Source organism: Camelus bactrianus, chromosome 10 (assembly GCF_048773025.1).
Source record: "Camelus bactrianus isolate YW-2024 breed Bactrian camel chromosome 10, ASM4877302v1, whole genome shotgun sequence".
Classification (NCBI taxonomy): domain Eukaryota; kingdom Metazoa; phylum Chordata; class Mammalia; order Artiodactyla; family Camelidae; genus Camelus; species Camelus bactrianus.
The window spans coordinates 24,485,220-24,505,656 of NC_133548.1; the positions used below are offsets into that span (position 1 = coordinate 24,485,220).

Consider the following 20,437-nt stretch of genomic DNA (forward strand, 5'->3'; position numbering starts at 1 on the left):
AAATGTTTTAAGAAAATTATTGGCCAGAGAGAAACATTACCAGGAATGATCTGACAGATTTGAAAAAGAACAAATAGAACTTTTAGAAGTGAAACTTAATTACTGAAATAAGACTCCATGTAGGGGAATTAAGTAATAGGTTCACCACAGATGATGAGAGAATAAACTAGAAAATGGAACTGAGGAGATTACTAAGAACGAAGCACAAAGAGATAAGGAAATAGAAAATACAAAAGAGAAGTAAAAAGTAACAGAGGATGAAGTTAGAAGGTACAAAATACACCTAAGGAAAGTCCCGAAGGTGAAAAGCTGGAGAAAGGAGAGGCAATACTTGAAGAAGCAATGACTAAGACTTTTCCAGAACTGACAGAATTCAATAAATTAATCATTTCAGGAAGTACAATGTATAACAAGAAGGCTATTAAATAAAATAAAACACACACCTCGATACACTGTAGTGAAATGGTAGGATACCAAAGGCAAAGAGAGGATTTTCAAAGCAGCCAGAGAAAAAAGGCATATCACCTATAAAGGGATGACGTTTAGACTGACAGATGACTTCTCAACAGCACCCAGAAGACCACAGAATGCAATGTGTTCAAAGAAAATAACTGTCAACCTGGAAGTATCTTAGCAACAGTAACTTTCCAAGACAAGAATGAAAGCATTTGCCCAGATCTAGGGGGCAGACTGAATTGATATGGAAAGCTACAGCACCATGCTTCATCTCAGTTCTTAGCATCAGGAAACTATTTACATATACTAAGGTAGTGCTCAGGGAACCCAAATCTTAAACTCGGCTGGATCCTAACTTCCTTGGGCTTCAGCAAGCATGTCTATCTCATCCTGGCCCTCCTACCTTTGCAAGCAAAGTGCTTTGCACCTAACAGTGCTAGACAGCTACTCGTTGAATAAATGTTGAGTGAGGAGTCAAGAGACCCAGGCTTTCAGCCTGATTCAGCCATTCACGTTCTGTGGACATGTCATTCAATCTCTCCGCACCTCTTTTTTGTTTTGTTTTTTGTTTTCTTTGTGAAATAAGGCATTAGAGCAGCTCATGGGCTCCCAAACAAACATTTCTTTAGCCAAGAAACCATTCTGACATAACCCAAATACAGAACCAGATTAAAGCAGAACTTCTCTGGTTGAAGGTGGGGGTGGGGGGGCCTGGGTGAAATTGGCCCTTTGCTTACCTGCATGATGACACCCAGGGGGACCCCCATAACCCTATGGTTGTGCAGAGTTTGAAAATCTTTGTGCTGGATGTCCTTCCAGCTTTGCATTCCATTATCATCAATAAATCAGCAAATAAGGACATGCCTTTCCCCAAATAGAGAAAGGGGTTTAGAGCTCCTCTTCTCTTTTTTGGCCTCTCATGCTATCAGTAGAGGTGGCAGACAATGTATTTTTATCCCTGGTTCTTGGAAGGCATATTCCATAGTCAACACAGTTTTCCAGCCAAGAAAACACTTTCTATGCCTGTGTCTGTCTTATAACAGTTCACCGAAGAACTGATTAAAAGTTCTGAACTTTTGACAAGTACCAAGGGAATTTCCTTCTTTGGACGATTTTTCTAGATACAAAGCAAAACTGCACAGGAGATCAGACAGTCCCCTTTGGCCTGTATCCTCAGGGCTTCCGGGCAGCCACAGGGGCCACACGAAAAGCAGAAAGGCCACCTGTGCCCTGTGCTCGAGGGCTGAGGGACCCCCCCCCCCACCAGTGTCTTCCTGCCTCCCCCTGTGCAGTTGCCCCACGGCTCTCAGTCCTCCTGGATTCACATCCTCGCTTCCCTTTCCGTGTGTTTGGAACCTGGTTCCCCACTGGCTGCTTTGTGACTGGGATCCCACTGGAAGTGATTGCTCAAAACTGTTACCCGGCTCCAAGTTCCCAGTGGCCATGAGGTGCCCAGGCATCATCTTTTGGGAACCCTGCTCTCTGGCTAGAAAGGAGATCAGACACTCAGAACCAAAGGCAGTCTGTAAGTAGGTCTCATGTCTCCAAGGTGGAAGGAGCCTGTTTAGGACAAGAATAGGCCATTCTTTGGGCTCAGAAGTTTGTAAAAGTAGAAGGGAAGAATGTGACCTCAGTCTGCTCAAAGTTCCAGTCCCCATGTCCCTGGGGAAGGGGTGGGGAGGTGGGTCAGGGCCACTCCTTCTAGGGACCCCAGAGGAAGAATCAGCCTAGGTGAGCCCCACTGTGTGCCGGAACCCTCCTTGTGTGTGTGCAGCCATCCGGAGGAGGATCTGGTCGAGATCGACTTCAGGGGTAGCAAGCCAGGGGCGAAAGGTCAAAGGGGGTAGCCTGCAGCTGGAGGAATAGGTCAGGGGGTGTCAGGCTTTGCACTGGTAGGAGAATGAGGACTGATGGGCCAAAGTCACCCGCCCCTTATTGGAGACCCTTGTCCAGTGCAGTCCAGCCCCCGGTCAGAGTGGATGTGCCAGTCTGCCCGTTCCTGCCCGCAAGGCTGGCCTCCACTGCATGGTGCCCCGTCCACCGCCCTGTGCTGACCCTGAGAACACTGCTCCGGGCAGAGCAAGTGTCCACCTAAGTCCATGTGCAGCTGTGGGTAACTTTACATCCTGGGGCAGGAAGCAGAATCTTCCAGAGGATAGTTCTTATTTAGTTGAAAACAGAGGACATGGTCATGGAAGATGACCCAGTGCTTCTCTTGACCTGTCAGCTCACCAAGAGTTACTGATAGAGCAACCCTGTGGCTTCCAAGGCCCTGGGAATCACAGAAAGTTCAAGCTGGAAAGAGCCGGAGACACTGAGACCACACCCCTTACCTTAACACAGGGGGATACTGAGGCCCAGAGAGGTGAACTGACTTATCCAAAATCACACAGCCAATTAAGGGCGCTGTCTCACAATTCTGAGCTAAGGGTGGCGTGGTGCGGAGGGCCTGGGTTTGGAATCAGACAAAACTGGGGTTGATCCTGGCTTGTTCTTTACCAGCTGTGTGACCTCAAGCAACTCACCTTCTCTGCACCTGCTTTCTCGTTAGGTGATGAAAGTAACAGTATCATACCCCCATTTCAAAGGCTGTCTGAAAGACTCATTTTATATGTTACTGTAATATCTGACACTCAGTAGGTACTGAATTAGTGATATTCTCTTCCTGCTGATACAGGATACTATTTTGATATAGTAATTATAGAAGCCAAGACTTTGCCGCCACGGTTCCTTGAATCCAGGGCCCTCCCCTTGCTCCAAGCAGGGAAGGAAGGCCACAGCCAGGAAAGATGGCCCAAGAGCCAACTCTTATTGGCATGTCAAAAGCCAAAGCTATTGAACTGCAAGAGCTGAGGATTCTGAATATCAAAAACATAAGCCCTTAAAGCACTCAGGCCTAAGGCTGATGCCAAAACAAGAGATTTGGGAGAAGTGAGGAACAGTTAGATCACTCTGCTCCTAGATTAAGTAAACACCCTTCAGGTAGGAAGGCGAGGAGAGCTGGAGCGAGGCAGGAGAGCTTAGATGCTGATGGGTCTGGAGAAAGGGCGCTGTGTCCTGCTCAATCTTGGAGCACAGGGGGATGGGGAGGTGGAGGACAGAATAAATATAAGGAAGATGCCAGAGAGGGCAGAGGGGCCAGGATGTGTGTGTGATTGTGTGTGTGACAGATGGAGACAGAGAGGGAGGAGGGCGGGGTCTGGAGACAACTTGTGAGCAGGAGGACCAGGATACAGCTGTGCTCTACCTGGACTACCACATGAAGGCAAGATGGAAACAAGGAATTCCTGGGACGCATTCTCAGAGAGCAAAGTAGGACCAAGTACTGGAGCCTTCTCCCTCCCCCACCCCAAACACACACACACACACACACACACACACACACACACACACACACACACACACACACTTAACCCAGAGATGGGGACAGGGACCCTAAACTGACTGAGACTGCACTTTTGGCACTATAAGATTACAGACAAATAAAGTTACATGTCTTGCACACCTGAGTTTGTGAGCTGACATCCATATTCTCCAGACTTCCTCGCCTACCTCCCTCTCTCCCGTCCCACGCAGGCTTTCCTGATAAACTGTGGTTTTCCTCACCTGAATGATTTCTCTCAGCTTAGAGGGGATGCATTTGCCAGATGCTGGGCGCTCTGCTGGGGATTCCTCGGGGCAGTCCAAAGGCAAAGATCCCCAGCCCGGCCTGTCCCAGGTAACACAGAGTGACCTAGCTTCACGGACTCCTGGGAGTCGGCCGATGTCCCATTGTATGGCTGTTAGCATAACTGCCACCACCTTGGGCCCATAAAGTTCCTCCTGTCTTTCCACTGACCCCACCCAGGACTGTACTGTGTGGTAAATCACTTCTCCGCCGTCCAGGGCTTTGTAGTTAATAGATATTATTTAATGATCATTAGGTCCAGGTGACCTCTATGCTCTGTTGGTCTCCAAACAAAGAGAAAGACCTTCATGATGTATTCCCTGCGCCCACAAGATGAGTTACCCATCATAAACCTTGACTTAGGAATGCCCTCCCTGTCTCCAAGCATGTACTCCATACCCTAGGTTAACTATAAAATTGTCACAACGGCCCCACTGTGGTGTGGAGCGCAGCTGCAAATGCTTCTCGACAGCCACCTGCCTGATCCCTACATGTAAGTTACCCTGTAATAAACCAATCCATTGACTATATAGAGCTGCCTGCTCCAGATACCTTCTTGGTTCCGTGGCTGTTTTTTGTTCCCTCCATCCCCGAATACCCGTCAACACTGCTCGGGGCAAACCCTCTCCCATTGCTCCAACTTCTCCAAACTGCCAATGACTTTTGTGTAGTAACTGATATTGAATTTCCTAGATGGGAGCTCATAAAAGATTCAAATTTGACTTGGAGAAACACTAGAAATGTCACATTTCCCCAACCCAAGTGTAGTGGTGGATGCAAACTCATACCTGACAGTCTGCATATCTCATCATGAACGAAAGTTTAGGAAGGGGTCTTTCTGGTTTTTTTTTTTTTTTTTTTTTTTTTTTGAGGGGAGAGGAGGAAAAAGGCTGTAATCCTCTCAATTTCATCCTAATAGAAAGTCTCTCTTACAAGGGGCAGTGATAGGAATGGGCAAAGTCCCAACAAACTGGATACACTGCCTTATAAGAAGATCACATTGTGAAGTTTTGGAGATTCGAGTTCTCATCAGAGCCTGGCACAGCCTTCTGGCCCACCGGCCAGAGGGTGGAAAGAACATGGGCTTTGAAGTTAGACAGCCCTAAGTTCTAACTCCAGGTCTGCCTTTTATAGCTGTGTCATCTTGAGCAAGTTTCCTCACTTCTCCAAGCCTCAGATTCCCATGGAGTACACAGGGTGGTGGTTAGATCAGGAGAGACAATGTCTACAGAGCACTTAGCTTAGTGTCCAGTATACAGTGGGTGCTCAATAGATGGTAACTGTTGTTGTTATTATTATTACTGTTAGTTGCACCTGTAAGGACTCTGTGGGGAAGACATTTCCACCCCGCTGCCTTTTTCGGAATGCCCTGCTCTGACACCAACAGGAAGGCTGTAGGATGTTTTCATTCCACTTGGCACAGACCCATTACGGCTGCTGGCAAAATTGGATTGGTCATTAGGCAACAAGTCCAATTTCTTCATGGATTCAAGGGGTAAAATATGATCAAGAGTCTCTGAACTGCGCTGCACAAATCCCCAGCTGCCAGCAGTAACCTTCTCCGTGACATAAACGCCATCAGCCTGGCTGCGTGCATTTAAAACCATCAGCTACCAATTATTCTCCACAGAGCTCGGAGCGCTTCCTTTTCGGAAGCTGAAAGGTAATCATAGTTATCATTCTAAATTGCCACCTTGTCCATTGATTTCCACATTACCATAGCACAAGGGGGCTTGGCAAGAACTTGGGTTAAGAATCATCATCTCGACTGGAGTGTTAGCAATTTCCCCTTTCATGAAAACAACGGCCGCACGTGTTGTCGGCCAAAGGAAACCCAAATAACAAAAGCTCTGCCTTCGATGTTGTTCAGTCTGATGGCCCATCCCTGTCCTGTTATTTCTCAGTCCTTTTCCATTTTTTGGTGGCCTCATTTGGTAAGTAGATAATGTTTTTGCCCTTTGTGGCACAACTGCCAACCCTGAATTATAACAAACAGGACCATCTAAGTTTTCCTATGTCCCACTGTGAAATTTTTAGAGGGTTTTGTTAAACTGAGGCATAACGAGTGTGGGTCGTGGCACCTTCTTGCCTGTCACTGGAAGACTCATGCCGGTTATTTCCTCTCTGAAACCCAGCCCTTTTCATGGATCCTCCAGAATCTGGCCTCCAGCCAAAGGGACAGGTCATTCTTGAGAATCATATTTAAACAAAGTGACGCTTCTCTTTCAAGAGCATGCTCTTAACAAGATTTCAGAGAGCAGAAGGAAAAGAAGATGTGGTCTCAGAAGGGAAAGGGATATAACTAGTGGAACCCAATGAAAAGGAGAGAATATTTTTATAACAATGACTACCATGTTATAGAATCATTTGATGTGCCAGACACCATGAAACGTACTCTGATTAATATCAGCTAACAAGTATTGGGTGCTTACTAGGTGCCAGGACTGTGCTAAACATTTTACACAAATGATCATTCTTTCCTCACTGTGACCCTCTTCCCACCATCATTTTATGGCTGAGGGATCTGAGATTCAGAGTTAGTCACTGGCCAAGGTCACTGAGATGGTGAGTGCCGTTCCAGTTTGGGTTGAGGGAAAATCCAGGGACATGGTCAATGTCTGAAATCAGAAAGGATGAGCCAGTGAAACTGAAGTCAGTATGCATCAGTATAGAATGGATACAGGTAACTCCTCCCAGGGGCCAGCCACTTTAATAGGTAGGTATAAATGCAGTAAGATTAGAGTGTTTTCTAAATCTCAGTGAGAAAACCCCTTCTTCCCCATAAAAGAGAGTACCAATTTAGTGGGCAATTCGTTAAGAAAACTGTAATTGTGGGAACTGTAATATGACTATCTTGGGAACGTATTTTAAGGTAACAGATTTGCAAGGCTCAGTGAGTATTTTCCTAGCTTTCTGAAAAAGGGATATTTGGACTCTCCTCTGATGGGAGAGTGGCCAGTGGTGGTCCCAGAGCTGCTGACCCTCTCCTGGAAGGCAGTGCTTCTTGAACAGACCCAGCAAAGCTCCTTGATGGCAGAGGCAAACTCCTATTCCTGAGATCTGGGCTTTGCCCCAAAGCCTTCTATTTTAACTTAAAAATTGTATTATGAATTCTGCATTGCATTCCACCCATATCTCAGAAAATGGAATGCAAAAAAGATGTTCCACGTTCACCCTATACTATACTCTCTAGTTTTGCATATCATAGACCAAGAAAGATGACTCCAATACCAAACAGTTTGCCTTCTGATAATGTCTTATTTTCCCCAGATTGGCTTTTACTTAAGGGAAGACCATGTTGACCAGCAAACAAGTATTCTGGCCCACCTGGTCATCCAGCTTCTACTGCAGGTTTGTAATATTAACAATAAAGCAGTTGTTGTGTTGTGAATTTAATCAGCATGCTCTGACCACCCTGGAGTAAATGGACACAACAGAAATTCTGTGCCTGCAGACCTAAGGACAAACTCTTGCAGTGATGATGACCCCACCCAAGTACAGACATCCCACCCCAGAGGCTCAGTTTGAAATAAACTTTGGTGTCTCCTGCTAACGCTTACTCAACAGGGAAAGATTGGCCCAGAGACTGCACGGCCCCCTAACACGGGGCTCTGAACTGCGTTTTGACATTTGCATGAGGTCCTCACACTGGGGATAGTAGAAAACCACCAGTGCATGAAGAATGAGGTCAGGTCTTCCCAGGAGGGATAGAAAAGGAAATTTATTCTAAAATGTATTGGGCATAAGGGCCTCCTGTGTGCCTGTGCCTGGATCATGGGTGGATCATGGGATGAGAGCCTAGTGAAGTTTGGCTCCAAATCCCAAGGTGGCTTATCACTCCAGTCCCCACTCTGAGACCCCTGTCAAACACCGTGGGCAGAGCTGACCTGATGACGACAGGCAGGCGGGACGTCTGACTTACCGGCCGGGGAAGACTGTACTGGTACATTTCTGGGCGGTAGGTGGGCACCCACTGCACCCCGGCCCTGGGCCGCGTCATGGTCCCTGGGGCGCTGGTCACCACCTCCGAGTAGGGCAGGTGCTGCGCTGAGCCGTAGGCCTCCTGGTGCCGGCTCTGGCCCGCGTGGCCGGCGGACGCCAGGCTGAAGGCCTCCTCCAGCAGCATGTGCATCTGTTGCCGGACCTCGTCGATGGAGGGCTGGGAGCTCAGCGTGGAGGTCTCCGAGTGGCCTTTCACCTGCCTCGACCTGCCGTAGCCCCGGGGCTCATTCACTCTGTCAATGTTGGTCTCCTCTATGAGTTCAGGCTCAGTCTGCGGGATCAAACACATGCCCATGATTTGTTAGTTAACTTTCCTTCCCATTAATGTTGTCTGTACCTGGCACTGACATGTTCAGTTTGGACCAGTGGTATTAGGCATTTGTGCTAATTTATGTTATACTTGAGGCGCCCTCTCCAGGAATTCACACCAGAGGGTAGTCAGCCAGCATTCTATCCACGAGGCCACACCAGCTACCTGTGTGAACTTCAGTTATCTGGAGCTTAAGTAATGTATCAGGCTTTGCTAATTAGCATAATGAGGGTGAGATATGGCTTTTCACTGATGGCATTAATGGTATTCTCTAAAGCCTTTCAGAGACATTCTCCACCCTTATGCCTTTTAGGTCAAAGAATCTAGAGCGCGTTGTAGTCTACACCCCAGGAGTTGGTGTTCCAGATCAAAGATGAATTCTCTAAATGCTCCTGTGTCCAGCCATTTAGAGAACTGCTCATTGCCTGATGCCAGTTATTAGAAAGAGAGTCACCAAATCCTGCCTCTAGACCAGGACCTTGAAGTGTGGTGCACGCTGAGTCAGAAGCTCTGGGGCCAGGGCCCATCAATCGGTGCCTTAACAAGCCCTCCAGGAGGTTCTGATGCCTGCTCAAGATTGAGACCCACTGATCTAGAATGTTCTCCTGCCTTCCACCAGTGAACCTTCCACTCGGGGAGGAGCTGCAGTACATGCGTGAGCAGAGACCTGGGACTTCCTCTGCTTCCAGAGGCGGCTGCCTGGACTGCCTTCGGCTTGACTGCTAATGAATCTTATTTTGTTAAGTGTGGCAGATTTTTGTCTGACTTGCTTTTGTAATAACCTGATAGTGAGGTTGTGGAAGACCAGTTAATCCACGACCACTTTAAGTATGTCCGTGGCTACCACTATCTGCTAAAAGAACTTGAAAGCCCTGGGTGGATAAACTGGCGTAGATCAGTTTGCTACCCCCTCCTCTCCACCCATGACACAAGTAACAACTGTCACTTTAGAAAAGTTAGAAAATACAGATAAGCAAGAGTGAATTTTTTTTTAATCCATTAACATTCAGCGTACTTACTCCATTCCCAAACCCATCTGACTGTGTGTGGACCCTGCCCTTCCATGCACACATGCCCATTTAAACAGATTTATGTATTTATATCCTGGTTCTGGGTGCTTATTATTATTTTACACAGAGTGAATCTTTTCCTACCTGGGTTTCACAGCTTAACTGCTGTGTGACTTTGGGCAATGCCTTAGCTTAGGATCCCCCCAAAAGCAGAACCCAAGACATACAATGTTGTACAGATAACTTATTTTGGAAAAGAATTCCGGGGAAGTGGAAGCCTAGAATGAGTAAACTGGGGAAGAAGGAAAAGTCAGTCAAGGGTGGGGAACTAAATCAGTGATTGCTGTGGGCCATGGAGGCTTAATCCCGCTGGGGACCCTCTGAGGGAGCTCACAGAATGTGCATTAGGGTTGTATAAGGAGGAAGTTCTGTCCACCAGCTCTCTGCCCCCATTAGACGAGGGTTGTTCCAGAGACAGTCCTTGCACTCTGAGATCTGTGCAGGGGCCAGGGGGGCAGCATGGAGTCCCCCAGGGGTCTCATGGAACAAGGCAGAGAAGTCTCAGGGCAAAACGAAGAGATGAGGGACTGTTCAGGTGACCCAGGCAAGTTGCTGCCCTGCAGGGCAGATCCTGCTGCAGTGACAGATCTAAATGGTGAGCCGAGAAGATAAAAGACATGGCAGAAAAGATGTTCCAATAGGGGACAGCTACTTAACTTTTTGATGTTTCAGTTTCCTCGTCTGTAAAATGAGGATAATAATAAAGCCTGCCTCAGGGGGTTTTATAAGGGTTGAGTAAGATAGAGGTAAAGAGTTCAGAGCAGTAGTAGCACATGGTAAAAACACAGTAACTGTAGCTTTTGTCATTATCATAACTGTCATTATTATTACTTTTATTCATTCGACCACACGTATTTCTCACGGATAAAGCACCTGGGTACGTAACAATGAGCGCAGCAAGAAGATGTCATCAGGGAACCCACTCATAAAGGAAGTCCTTCCCTTCTTAAAATACAGCTGTGGAAGGTCAGAACTACACTATTTTTCATATTTTAAAAATGTATTTACTTTTCTTTAGCATTAATACATGCACATTAGAGAAGAAATTAAAAATACAGAAAGCATGAAAATGAAATTAGACTTTTCCTATAATCTCATTATGTGGAATTAGGGCTTGGCTATAGTTCAAGATAAAAAGACAAGGTTCTCTGTCAATTTTCAAGTCTAGATTTATCAACAAACATCTACAGTAAGTAATTCAGAATACCATTTTTATATTACACAAGCAAGGATAGATTTTGGAGTAGAATGTGATCATAAACAAGAACTCAAAGACATTTCATGCCTGGGTGCATGACCCCAAACCCTAGGCAGTGGATGCCCTGGGGTGCCTATGCATTGGGATTCTTTAGGAAAAGGCTCGAGATTGCTTTCCAGGAAATGTGCTCCCAGAAGGCCTTGTGGTACCTTCCTGGGTAGTGAATGCAACTTCTGAACAAAATTTTCTTACAAAGCATAGAACATTCTGAATGGAATTTCAGAGCCTGAAGGGACTTTAGGAGACCATTAAACTCAAGCCCCATTTTACAGAGGAGAAGGTCGAGGCCAGGGCAGTTAGGTGACTTACCCGATGTCACCCAGAGGTGGCAGTGACAGAGCCTGGCTCTCCCTGCTCCTGTCCCTTGCACATCCTGCTGCACCCCATGGCCTCCTACAGTTTCCTGTCAATGCTGGTTGCTGCCCACACCCTGCCCTCCCTCCTTACGTCCCCAGTCTCCCTGACAGATAATGGGTGCTTAAGGCCAAACTGCCCCCAGGTGGAAGATCAATGGCGCTGAGGCGGGCTGTGACCCTTCCCACCCCTGAGCTGTGCCAAGCATTTCTAGTCATAGCGGTGGATCTATTACTATGTGAATTTATAGTTGTGCCCTCAGCAGGGCAAACATACACTTCTTAGCAACAACTTTCTACTCTCCCATTCTCCCAGGAGCCCCAGGATGGTGCTGTACTGGGTTGCGGGGGTTCTCTGAGTCAGGCTGCAGGCAGATACTACCTTCGCTGGGGAGGTGGAGACACTTTCTCCGAGCTCCCATTGCATCTTTCCCCTAATGCTCCAGTGGAAATAACCTCTGCTTCCCCCCCAGTTTCTATCTTGCATCGGGGGTGCTACCTTTGACTGGAGGGACCAGAGGCATAACCCAAGCATGACATCAACAGGTTTGCTCGATATCTGCAGATACTAACTACTATATATAAAATAGATAAACAAGTTTTTACTGTGTAACACAGGGAAATATATTCAATATCTTGTAACCTATAATGAAAAGAATATGAAAATGAATATATGTATGTATATATGTATGACTGAACTATGATGCTGTACACCAGAAATTGACACGACATTGTAAACTGACTGTATTTCAATTAAAAAAAAAAACACTCCTGTTTTCCCACTGTTCTTACTTGTTTTTTCAGTCTCCTGACATCTATGGATGCAAACAAATCGAGCTCTCATTATTCCCTGGGATCTCCCCCTTTCACACTTGACTTGCTTATTTAATGTCTGTCTCGCCCAAGCGTGGATGCTCTCCGAGCCTATTTCTCTTGTCTCTCATGAGCTTAGCACAGGACACCTGGCATTCAATAAAGCTTTGTGAAACTGAACCAAGATGAAAATTCTGTCCAATTGCCCATGGAGTAGAATTTGAGGTTATGATAAAGGGCCCACATTCCCCAACAAATTTCCTCCAGTGCTAATGAGCTGCATGACCACAGGCAAGTCACATGAACTCCGTAAGCCTCAGGCTCCACACCTGAAAAATGGGAGAGTTAACCATGGTCTGTGAAGTCCCTCTGGTTCTCACATTTACTGTTTCTTGGACTCCAGCTGCTCTATGAGGGCCCAGATTCCTCCAACTATCATCATTCCTGGGGTAATCTGATGTCTACTCACGAGGGGACTCCCTCCCTCCCCATAGCACATCCCTCCTCACCTCAAAATATATGAGCAGTGATAAGTTTGTTCTTTCACTTAACAGATAGTCATTGATTTCAGCCCCTGCTTGGCCCTAGGTTGGGAGTTGTGGATACAACAATTAGTAAGATAGTGTCCCAGCCCCTCAGGAGCTTATAGTTTACAGGAAGAGACAAATAACAACAATGATAAAGCAGCTAACATTTACTCTACGAGGCAACAACCATGATTATCCTTACTTTACACATGAAGACATTGAGGCATTGAAAGATCAAATATATTGCCTATAATTGGTGGAGCTGGTTTGGAACCCAGAGAGTTTGATTTTAGCACATATATAAACAAATCCATTACCATGCCTCAGATACAGGCTCTGACAGATGGACAAAAAGCCTTCTGTGACCAGGAGGACTATAAAATAATAATTTAGATAATCTACCACATCGATTACTATATGCATGAAAAGCATCAATATGTGAATATAAAGTGTTTAGAAGAATGGCTGGCACATAAGCAGACACTCCCACATTTCTGCCTCCTCCTACAGACTGGGAGCTCCTTTAAGGCTGGGTCAGTGTCTTATTGTTATATCTACAGCCTCCAATCCACAGTGTAGCCCAAAACTGAAACCAGTGATTTCCTGTTAAGCAAAAGGACTTAACAATAGCAGGTGCTCAGAGTTACTTGAGGACATGTGATGAGATAGCCCTGAATCCCTGAGGGCCATATGGTTGTACCCATTTTCCAGATAAGGTATATATGCTGACTGGCTTAATTTACTCCAAGTCCTTCTTCCTAACTTGTAAGTTTTTGAAAATACCTTTTGCTTTTATTTGACAAAAAGGAGGAGTCAGTAGCAAAGACAATCCTCCCAGTGTTGGCCGATGGTTGGCTTGGGTACACATGTCAGCAGTGTATATGGGACAGAGTATATATTTTTAAACCTCCTTAACTTGGAATTTCCTATACTTGCTTCTCTGACTTCATACTCCTGAGAAGCACAGGGGAACTTATTCTTTTTTAAATGATTTTATAAATCCATCAAGATAAACTTCAATAAAAATTCTAAAAAATTAATCAGGGAATGTCTGTTCCTCGTAGAAAATTAGAAAACACAGATAAGCAAAAGGAAGGAAATTAAAATCCATTCTAATCCTACCACCAGAAATAACGAATGTTCACATTTTGACCTTCGTGTACGTCCTTCCTGATGTTTTCCATGCATATGAAACAGGCTAAAGATGATGAATGCTGGTGCATCGCCCACAGTCTACCCCCAGCTCCCTACCCACCCCACCACCCCACCCCTACAGCTACAAAAAACGCAGGCTTGGCCCAGTCCCTTTCTCCCCTTCTCTTCTGAGAAAAGCCCACCACTTGCCTCAAGATTCTCTGGCTTTTGTGATGGGGAAAAGGAAGTGGGGGAGGGCAATGAGGCAGCAGCAGAGGGGCTGCGGGATTTTTTTCAGTGGGATTTTGGAGAGAGATGCAAAAGCAGCTATAGCCTGTGAATGGGAAAGGAATTAAGGAAATTTAAAGAGTATTACTGGGGTGGGGAGGGTGTAGCTCAGTGGCAGAGTGTGTACTTAGCATGCACAAGGTCCTGGGTTCAATCCCCAGCACCTCCATTAAAGAAATTAAAGCTAGATACCTCCCCCTCAAAAATAAACAAAATTTTAAAAAAACGACTATTACTGGACATGATACAAGAGCCTCCATGTATATGAAAATAGGAGTAAAGAAGTAGAAATATTTAAAAGTTACTTTTCGTGACAATTCTTTTCATTTTTAGGTACTTTCCAAAATGAACCATCTGGGTCATGATTTTATAAACAGAATAATCACATACATATATATTTTATGTATATAAATAAAATGTGCTATTTTATAAAAAATCTTCCTATTATATAGATATATAGATAATTTACATATATATAATAGGATTTTATACAATACTTTGAAACTTTTTTTATACAACAATATTGCAAATAAATATCTGTCAATAAATATATGTACTTATAGGGAATAACTAAATGATTTCATAGCATTCTGCTATATGGAGTTTTCAACCTATATTTAACAGTCCACGATTTTAGGTGGTTTCTCAATATTTTATTATAGAAACAAGGCTGAAACATGTATACTTGTGATTAAAATTTTCCATATAACCACGAATTCAGCCTTATATTAAACTCCTAGGAGTACAAGTACTAGATTAGAGGATATGCACATATTTAAGACTCTGGATACTTATGCTATGTAAGTGTCCTCAGCAGCAAAGGCCACAGGGATTTAGAAGAAATTAAGGCCATTTCTCCTCCAAGCCTGAATGCACGGACCCCTGGGCTTAAGCTTTACGGTGCCCACTGGAGAGAGCAAGCACCTGCAATCCTTTCAGTGTTGTTGAAAAAATAAACAAAAAGAACATTCCGGTCCCCCACGTGCAGGAAGGCCCACACAGTGGCTGAGTATTCACGTGCCTTCAACTCCTTTGAAACACCACGGGAACAAACTTGGAGGAAATGATAGCCTTGCTAGGAACCCCAAGGATCTTCTTTCTGGAAAATATTCTAACATGGCTTAGTCCCATGGCTTGGTCCTGGAACACATTCTGTAACCTTCATCAAAATTAAAAACCAGGTTTTGTTTTTTTTTTTCAGTCAGACAAATAATAAAAAGACAAGCCACCAACCAGGAGAACCATGAGGATTTGTACCCAGAATATATAAGGAATTCCTACAAAAAAATAACAAAATGACAAGCGGCCTAACTTAAAAATTGGGCAAAAGGCTCAAATAGACACCCCAATAAAAGAAGGTATACGTGTGTCCAGTAAGTGCATGAAGAAGTGCTCAACATCATTAGTAATTAGGAAAATTATATCATTTCACATTCACTGGAATGGCTAAACTCAAGACGAATCACAAGTGTTGGTGAGGTTGAGGGGTGAGGTTGAGGGGTGGAACCAGACTTGTCACACAGTACTGGTGGGAAGGCGAACAGTTGCAAGTCTGTAAACCTGTTTGTAGTTTCTTAAAAAGTTAAACAGAAACCTACATTAGGGCCCAGAAATTCCACTCCTACGTATTTATCCAAGATAAATAAAAAACATATTGTCTTCGTCCGTTCAGGTTGCTAGAAAAAAATAACCCAAATTGGGTGGCTTATAAACAACAAACATTTATTTCTCACAGTTCTGGAGGCTGGATGTCCGAGGGCACCAACATGGTTGGGTGAGGGCCCTCTTTGGGGCTGCAGACTCCTCACCGTGTCCTCACATAGAGGAAGGGGCGAGGGGGCTCTGTGGGATCTCCTTTATAAGAACACTAATCTATTCATGGATTCTGCACTCATGACCTGCTCACTTCCCAAAAGCCCCACCTCCTAATACCAACACATTGAGGGTTAGGATTTCAAGGTATAAATTTTAGGGGGACACACACATTTAGCCTACAGCACATATGTTCACAAAATATATATGTGAAAATGTTTATAGCAGTTTTTTTCTAGTTGCTCCAAACTGAAAACAACCCAAATGTCCAACAATAGGATGATGGATAAACAAACAGCGGTGTATTTATACAAGGGAGTGGTACTTAGTAACAATAAATATAGATAACACGCAAAATATAGATAAATTTTGAGTAAGAGAAATCAGACACAAAAGAGTACATACTGAATAATTCCACTTACATGAAACTCAAGAACAGGTAAAACTGCACGGTAGATATTAGAAAAGTCGTTGCCATCTGGGGTGCTGGTGGTAAAGACTGGCTGAAAGGAGAAATGAGGCAACTTTCTGGAGGGGGTGAAATGTTCTATATTTTGACCTGACTGATGGTTACAGGGGGATACACATTTGTCAAAGTTCATCCAGTAGTACACTAAAGACCTGTACATTTTACCATATACAAATTTTGCCTTAATAAAACGAACAACATGGGTTGGGCATCACAGCCAGTTTGATGGGCATGGTAGGCAAGGCCTCTCTGAAGAGGTGACATTTATGGAGAAGAAGAAGGGGTGCAAAGATCATAAGAAAGCCTGTAAGTGAAAATAAAACATTTAATAATAATAAAAAAGAAAGCTTATGAAAGTCCAGAGATGGTAATGAGCTCACAGTATTGGAGGAAGAGAGAAGCAGACTTGTGGGCTGACCTGTGCTCCCTACCCACTTCGAAGACCCCACAAAGTCACATGACAAAATCCTAGTCCCCACTACTTTGAAATACAACTGTATTTGGTGATAGAATCTTTACAGAGATAATTTAGTTAAAATGAGGTCATTGGAGTGGGCCCTAATTCAGTGTGATTGGTGTCCTTCTAAGAAGAGGAAATTTGGACACAGACATGTAAAGAAGGAAGGCAACGTGAAGACAGGGAGAAGATGGCCATCGAGAAGCCAAGGAGAGAGGCCTGGAACACATCCTTTCCTTATGGCAGAAGGAAGCAACCCTGCCAACACCTTGATCGCAGGCTTCCAGACCCCAGAACTGTGAGACAATAAAGTCAGTTGTTTGTCATCAGGTCTGTGGTACTTTGTTATGCAGCCTGTGCTGACTAATACATGGACCATGAGGCTGAAGCTCCAACTGTCAGGAGAGTGGGCTGGACAGGCAGGCAGGGCCCAGGTCATGCAGGGTCTTGAAGGCCATGGTAAGAAGGCTGGGCTGTTTTCAAAGGGCAATGGGAGACTGTTGAAGAATTAATCTTAAAAGAAGCCTAGAGAATTTCTGCTCAAAAGTTTTGTTAGTAAAAGATATTTCCAAAGGTCTAAAATGAACTAGATGGTATTATCAAGCATGGAATTGAAGGGGGGGGATGAAGGACTCTTGAAGTCATTTATTATAGAATTTCTTGAGTTATGAGCCCCAAAGTGGACAGATGTCTTACAAGGCCACACTCTCCAGGAAACACAAATGTATGCAACATCACTTTGTCTCACTCAGGCACTTCATTTCTAAAGCACAAAAATTTGAAGGCTCTCTACAAAATTTGCCCCAGGGTCCTGATTTTCAACTCAGTGTCAGTCACAGCTCTATCTAGCAAGGACAGATTCTGAGATACCTAAAGTGCTAAAATGGAAAAGAAACAAAAAAAGAGTACCCCTCTCTCCCCCATGGAGTCTGTTGGCCATAGTTACAGCAGCTAGTGTTCACTGTGCATCTTCTATGTGCTTTACCTGCATTAACTCATTTACTCTCACAACAACCCTATAAGGCCCATTTTCCAGATGGAGAAACTAAGGCTCAGAGAGGTGAAGTGATTGGTCTAGCATCACACTGCCAGTGTGTAGTTGAGCTGGAACATCAACCCGGCCTAGCTCCAGAGGCCAGGGGCATACCCTTTACGCAGCACTGCCTGCGAACGCTGACAACGATATACGAGCCAGAGTCAATTAATGACAAATACTTTTAAAAAAGAATCAGCCTGAAAGTAAACACATAAGGATGGCTTTCTCTCATGGCAGCTATGTTGCTTTTTTGCTCTTGAGGTGAGGCATCAGCTGCTTTTTCTTATCTTCTTAGCTGAGCTGGCCCTGCAGGTAGCAAGCAGACTGTGAGGACCAGTCTCTCCCCACTGCTCTCCCTGCCGCCAACTCAGATCTGCTCGTCCTCCATCCACCTCTTGAAAAATCCCTCTTTGTCACTCCATCTGCCTGCAAAACACCACCTCTCTGTCACTCCATCTGCCTGCAAAACACAACCTCGAACTGTAGCCAGGACTCCCCAGGTCTCCCCACTCTCACCACGGGGAGACGTGGTCCTGGGATTACCACCATACTGACCTTCCCCTTTATAGACGGCCGATCAAGGATGTGTCTGTCGGTCCCACAGCTGAGACGGGAGGGACAAGTGACGTGGAAGATTGTGCTAGTTTTGTTCCTGAAAAAGCCCAGCCACGGTACTGTGATGGCCTCAGCATCCATCCACTCCTCTCCCTGGGTCTCAGGCAGGGGGTCTGGGGGGACTAAGCCTGTCCCCACTCTGCTGGTGAGGTCCGACTGTCAAGTCAATCAGTGTAAACCCCTCCTCCCCCCACCCCACTGCTACAGTGACTGATACAGGGGTGGGGAGGGCACCTGATCGGTGACTCAGTGAGAGTAAAACCCATAAACTGCTTCAGGGCTGGGAAAAGAGATATTCTCTCTTGCGTTGGTCAAAGGACTATGCAGCCTTGAGGCCCTGGGGCCTGAGGCTGCTGCAGCCATTTCCTACCAGAGAGAAGCAACCCGTGGATGAACCCAGTGCACGAAGGGAGACAGCGCTGTGTATGTAACCCAGGGAAACGGAGCTGGCGCATCCACCAGACCAGGACTGGACTGACTTTACCCAATACGTGCCCTTAATGATTACAGTCAGTTTGAGGTGGTTGGGTTTTCTGTTACTTTAGCCAAAGCATCCTAACTGATAACCACCATTTAGACTGAACTTCAAACAGTAACACACGTTTGTCTACTGTGTTGTTAAGCTAGTCTAATCAATTGTTTATATGGCTCAGAGCTAAATCTGCCCCATATTTTCAAGTCTCAGCTCAGGAGTCACTTCTGGTTGACACTTGTTTGTTCGTTTGCTCAACAAATAGAGACATCGCATCTAACATGCACCGGTTCCTACTCTGAGTGCTGAGGCTTCCAGGATGAATAAAACATAGTTCCTGTCCTTGAGGAGCTGAGATGGGGAAATAATACAAGTAAACCCACAGGGGGAGGACAGGGAGTAAGGCTCTGATTGGGGTGAGACCCAGGTGCCACTGGCACACCAAGGATGGCATCTAAGTCAGACCACAGATGTGTGAGAAAGGACTCTCAGGGAGATAATGTGTAACCGAGTTCTGAGAGCATCGCCTGAATAGGCAATTGTCTACTGGGAACAGGTTTGCCCCCAAGGTACCCTTGGCAATATCTGGAGCCCTTTTTGGCTGTCACAGCTGGAAGGTGCTACTGGCAGCCAGGGATGAGGGCTGGGGGGGGGGGCAGGGATGCTGCTGTCCTGCAATGCACAGGCGGCCTTCCAGACAGAGAATTATCCAGCCCCAAATATCAGCAGCACCGAGGTTGAGAAACCTTGGTCTGCCCGAATCCAGGGGGAAGGAATGCTCTGGGCAGAGGGATGTGCACATGCAGAGGAGTAGAGATGTGAAACCACAGGACAAGTCTGGGAACGGCGTGTAGGGCCGGAGCCAAGGGGTGGATTAGGAGCGGCCAGCATCAGCTAGAAGGGCGTGCCCGGGCAGCCACAGCAGTGAGTCCTGAGCCGGAAGCTTAAAGTTTGAGTCTAATCCCCAAGCAGTGAGGAGCTACTGAAGCATTTTAAACAAGGGAAGATGTTTTAAAAGGATTCCTCTGGCAGCCGTGGGAGAGACAGCAACAGACCTTCAGGAAGACTCCCTGCTCCCATCCAAGGTCACTGCCACAACACGCTGCATCTGTCTCTACCTGTCTCCTCCTCTAGTCTGCAAAAGCACCTTGGGGTAAGCACTAATTAATCCACCTTTCTCTTCTCCAGAGAGCCTCACACAGCTAGTACAGTGGAATCACATGTGGGGCTTAGAGGCTAATGCCAGCAGAGAAGACAAAAATCATGTAGAGAAAAACCTTTGAAAATTCCTTATGTCATCCACGTAGTACACCATGCATGGCCTGTGTGTACAATCTTAAAGAGTAACATGTAAAAAGAAATAGATCATAGTGATGCATAACATGACAGAATATAGGCAAAAGCCAATTTTGGGGGCAAGAGTTAAATTTTTTCCCATCGTCTTTCAGGGTCTATATTGTTGAATTTGCGTATGTTCAAAGCACATATGATGCAGCGGTTCCACTGCGCTTGATAAATGTCTACTAGAGGAAATGAAGGGGTGTTGTCTTCTGTCCCCTGGCCTCCGGCTCCTGCAGGGGTTTGGGGGCCACACGTGGGCCTGGGAGCACTGAGGTTGGAAGGAACTCGTGTGGAGTGGATGGTGCTGGGCCGCTCAGGACTCTAGGACTCCTTCCCGGGCTGCTGGGCACACTGCCA

General features: G+C 45.6%; 1 protein-coding gene across 3 annotated transcripts in view; it reads right to left on the reverse strand.

Annotated features, from left to right (window-relative positions):
* The window catches only part of KIAA1549L (KIAA1549 like), a 238,772-nt gene that overhangs the window by 13,586 nt on the left and 204,749 nt on the right, over positions 1 to 20,437 (reverse strand). For all 3 annotated transcript variants that reach the window (XM_045523904.2, XM_045523903.2, XM_074372189.1), the window contains exon 17: positions 8,046 to 8,396. In XM_045523904.2, coding sequence (XP_045379860.2) covers positions 8,046 to 8,396 — 351 coding nt within the window. The remainder of the gene's footprint in view (positions 1 to 8,045; positions 8,397 to 20,437) is intronic.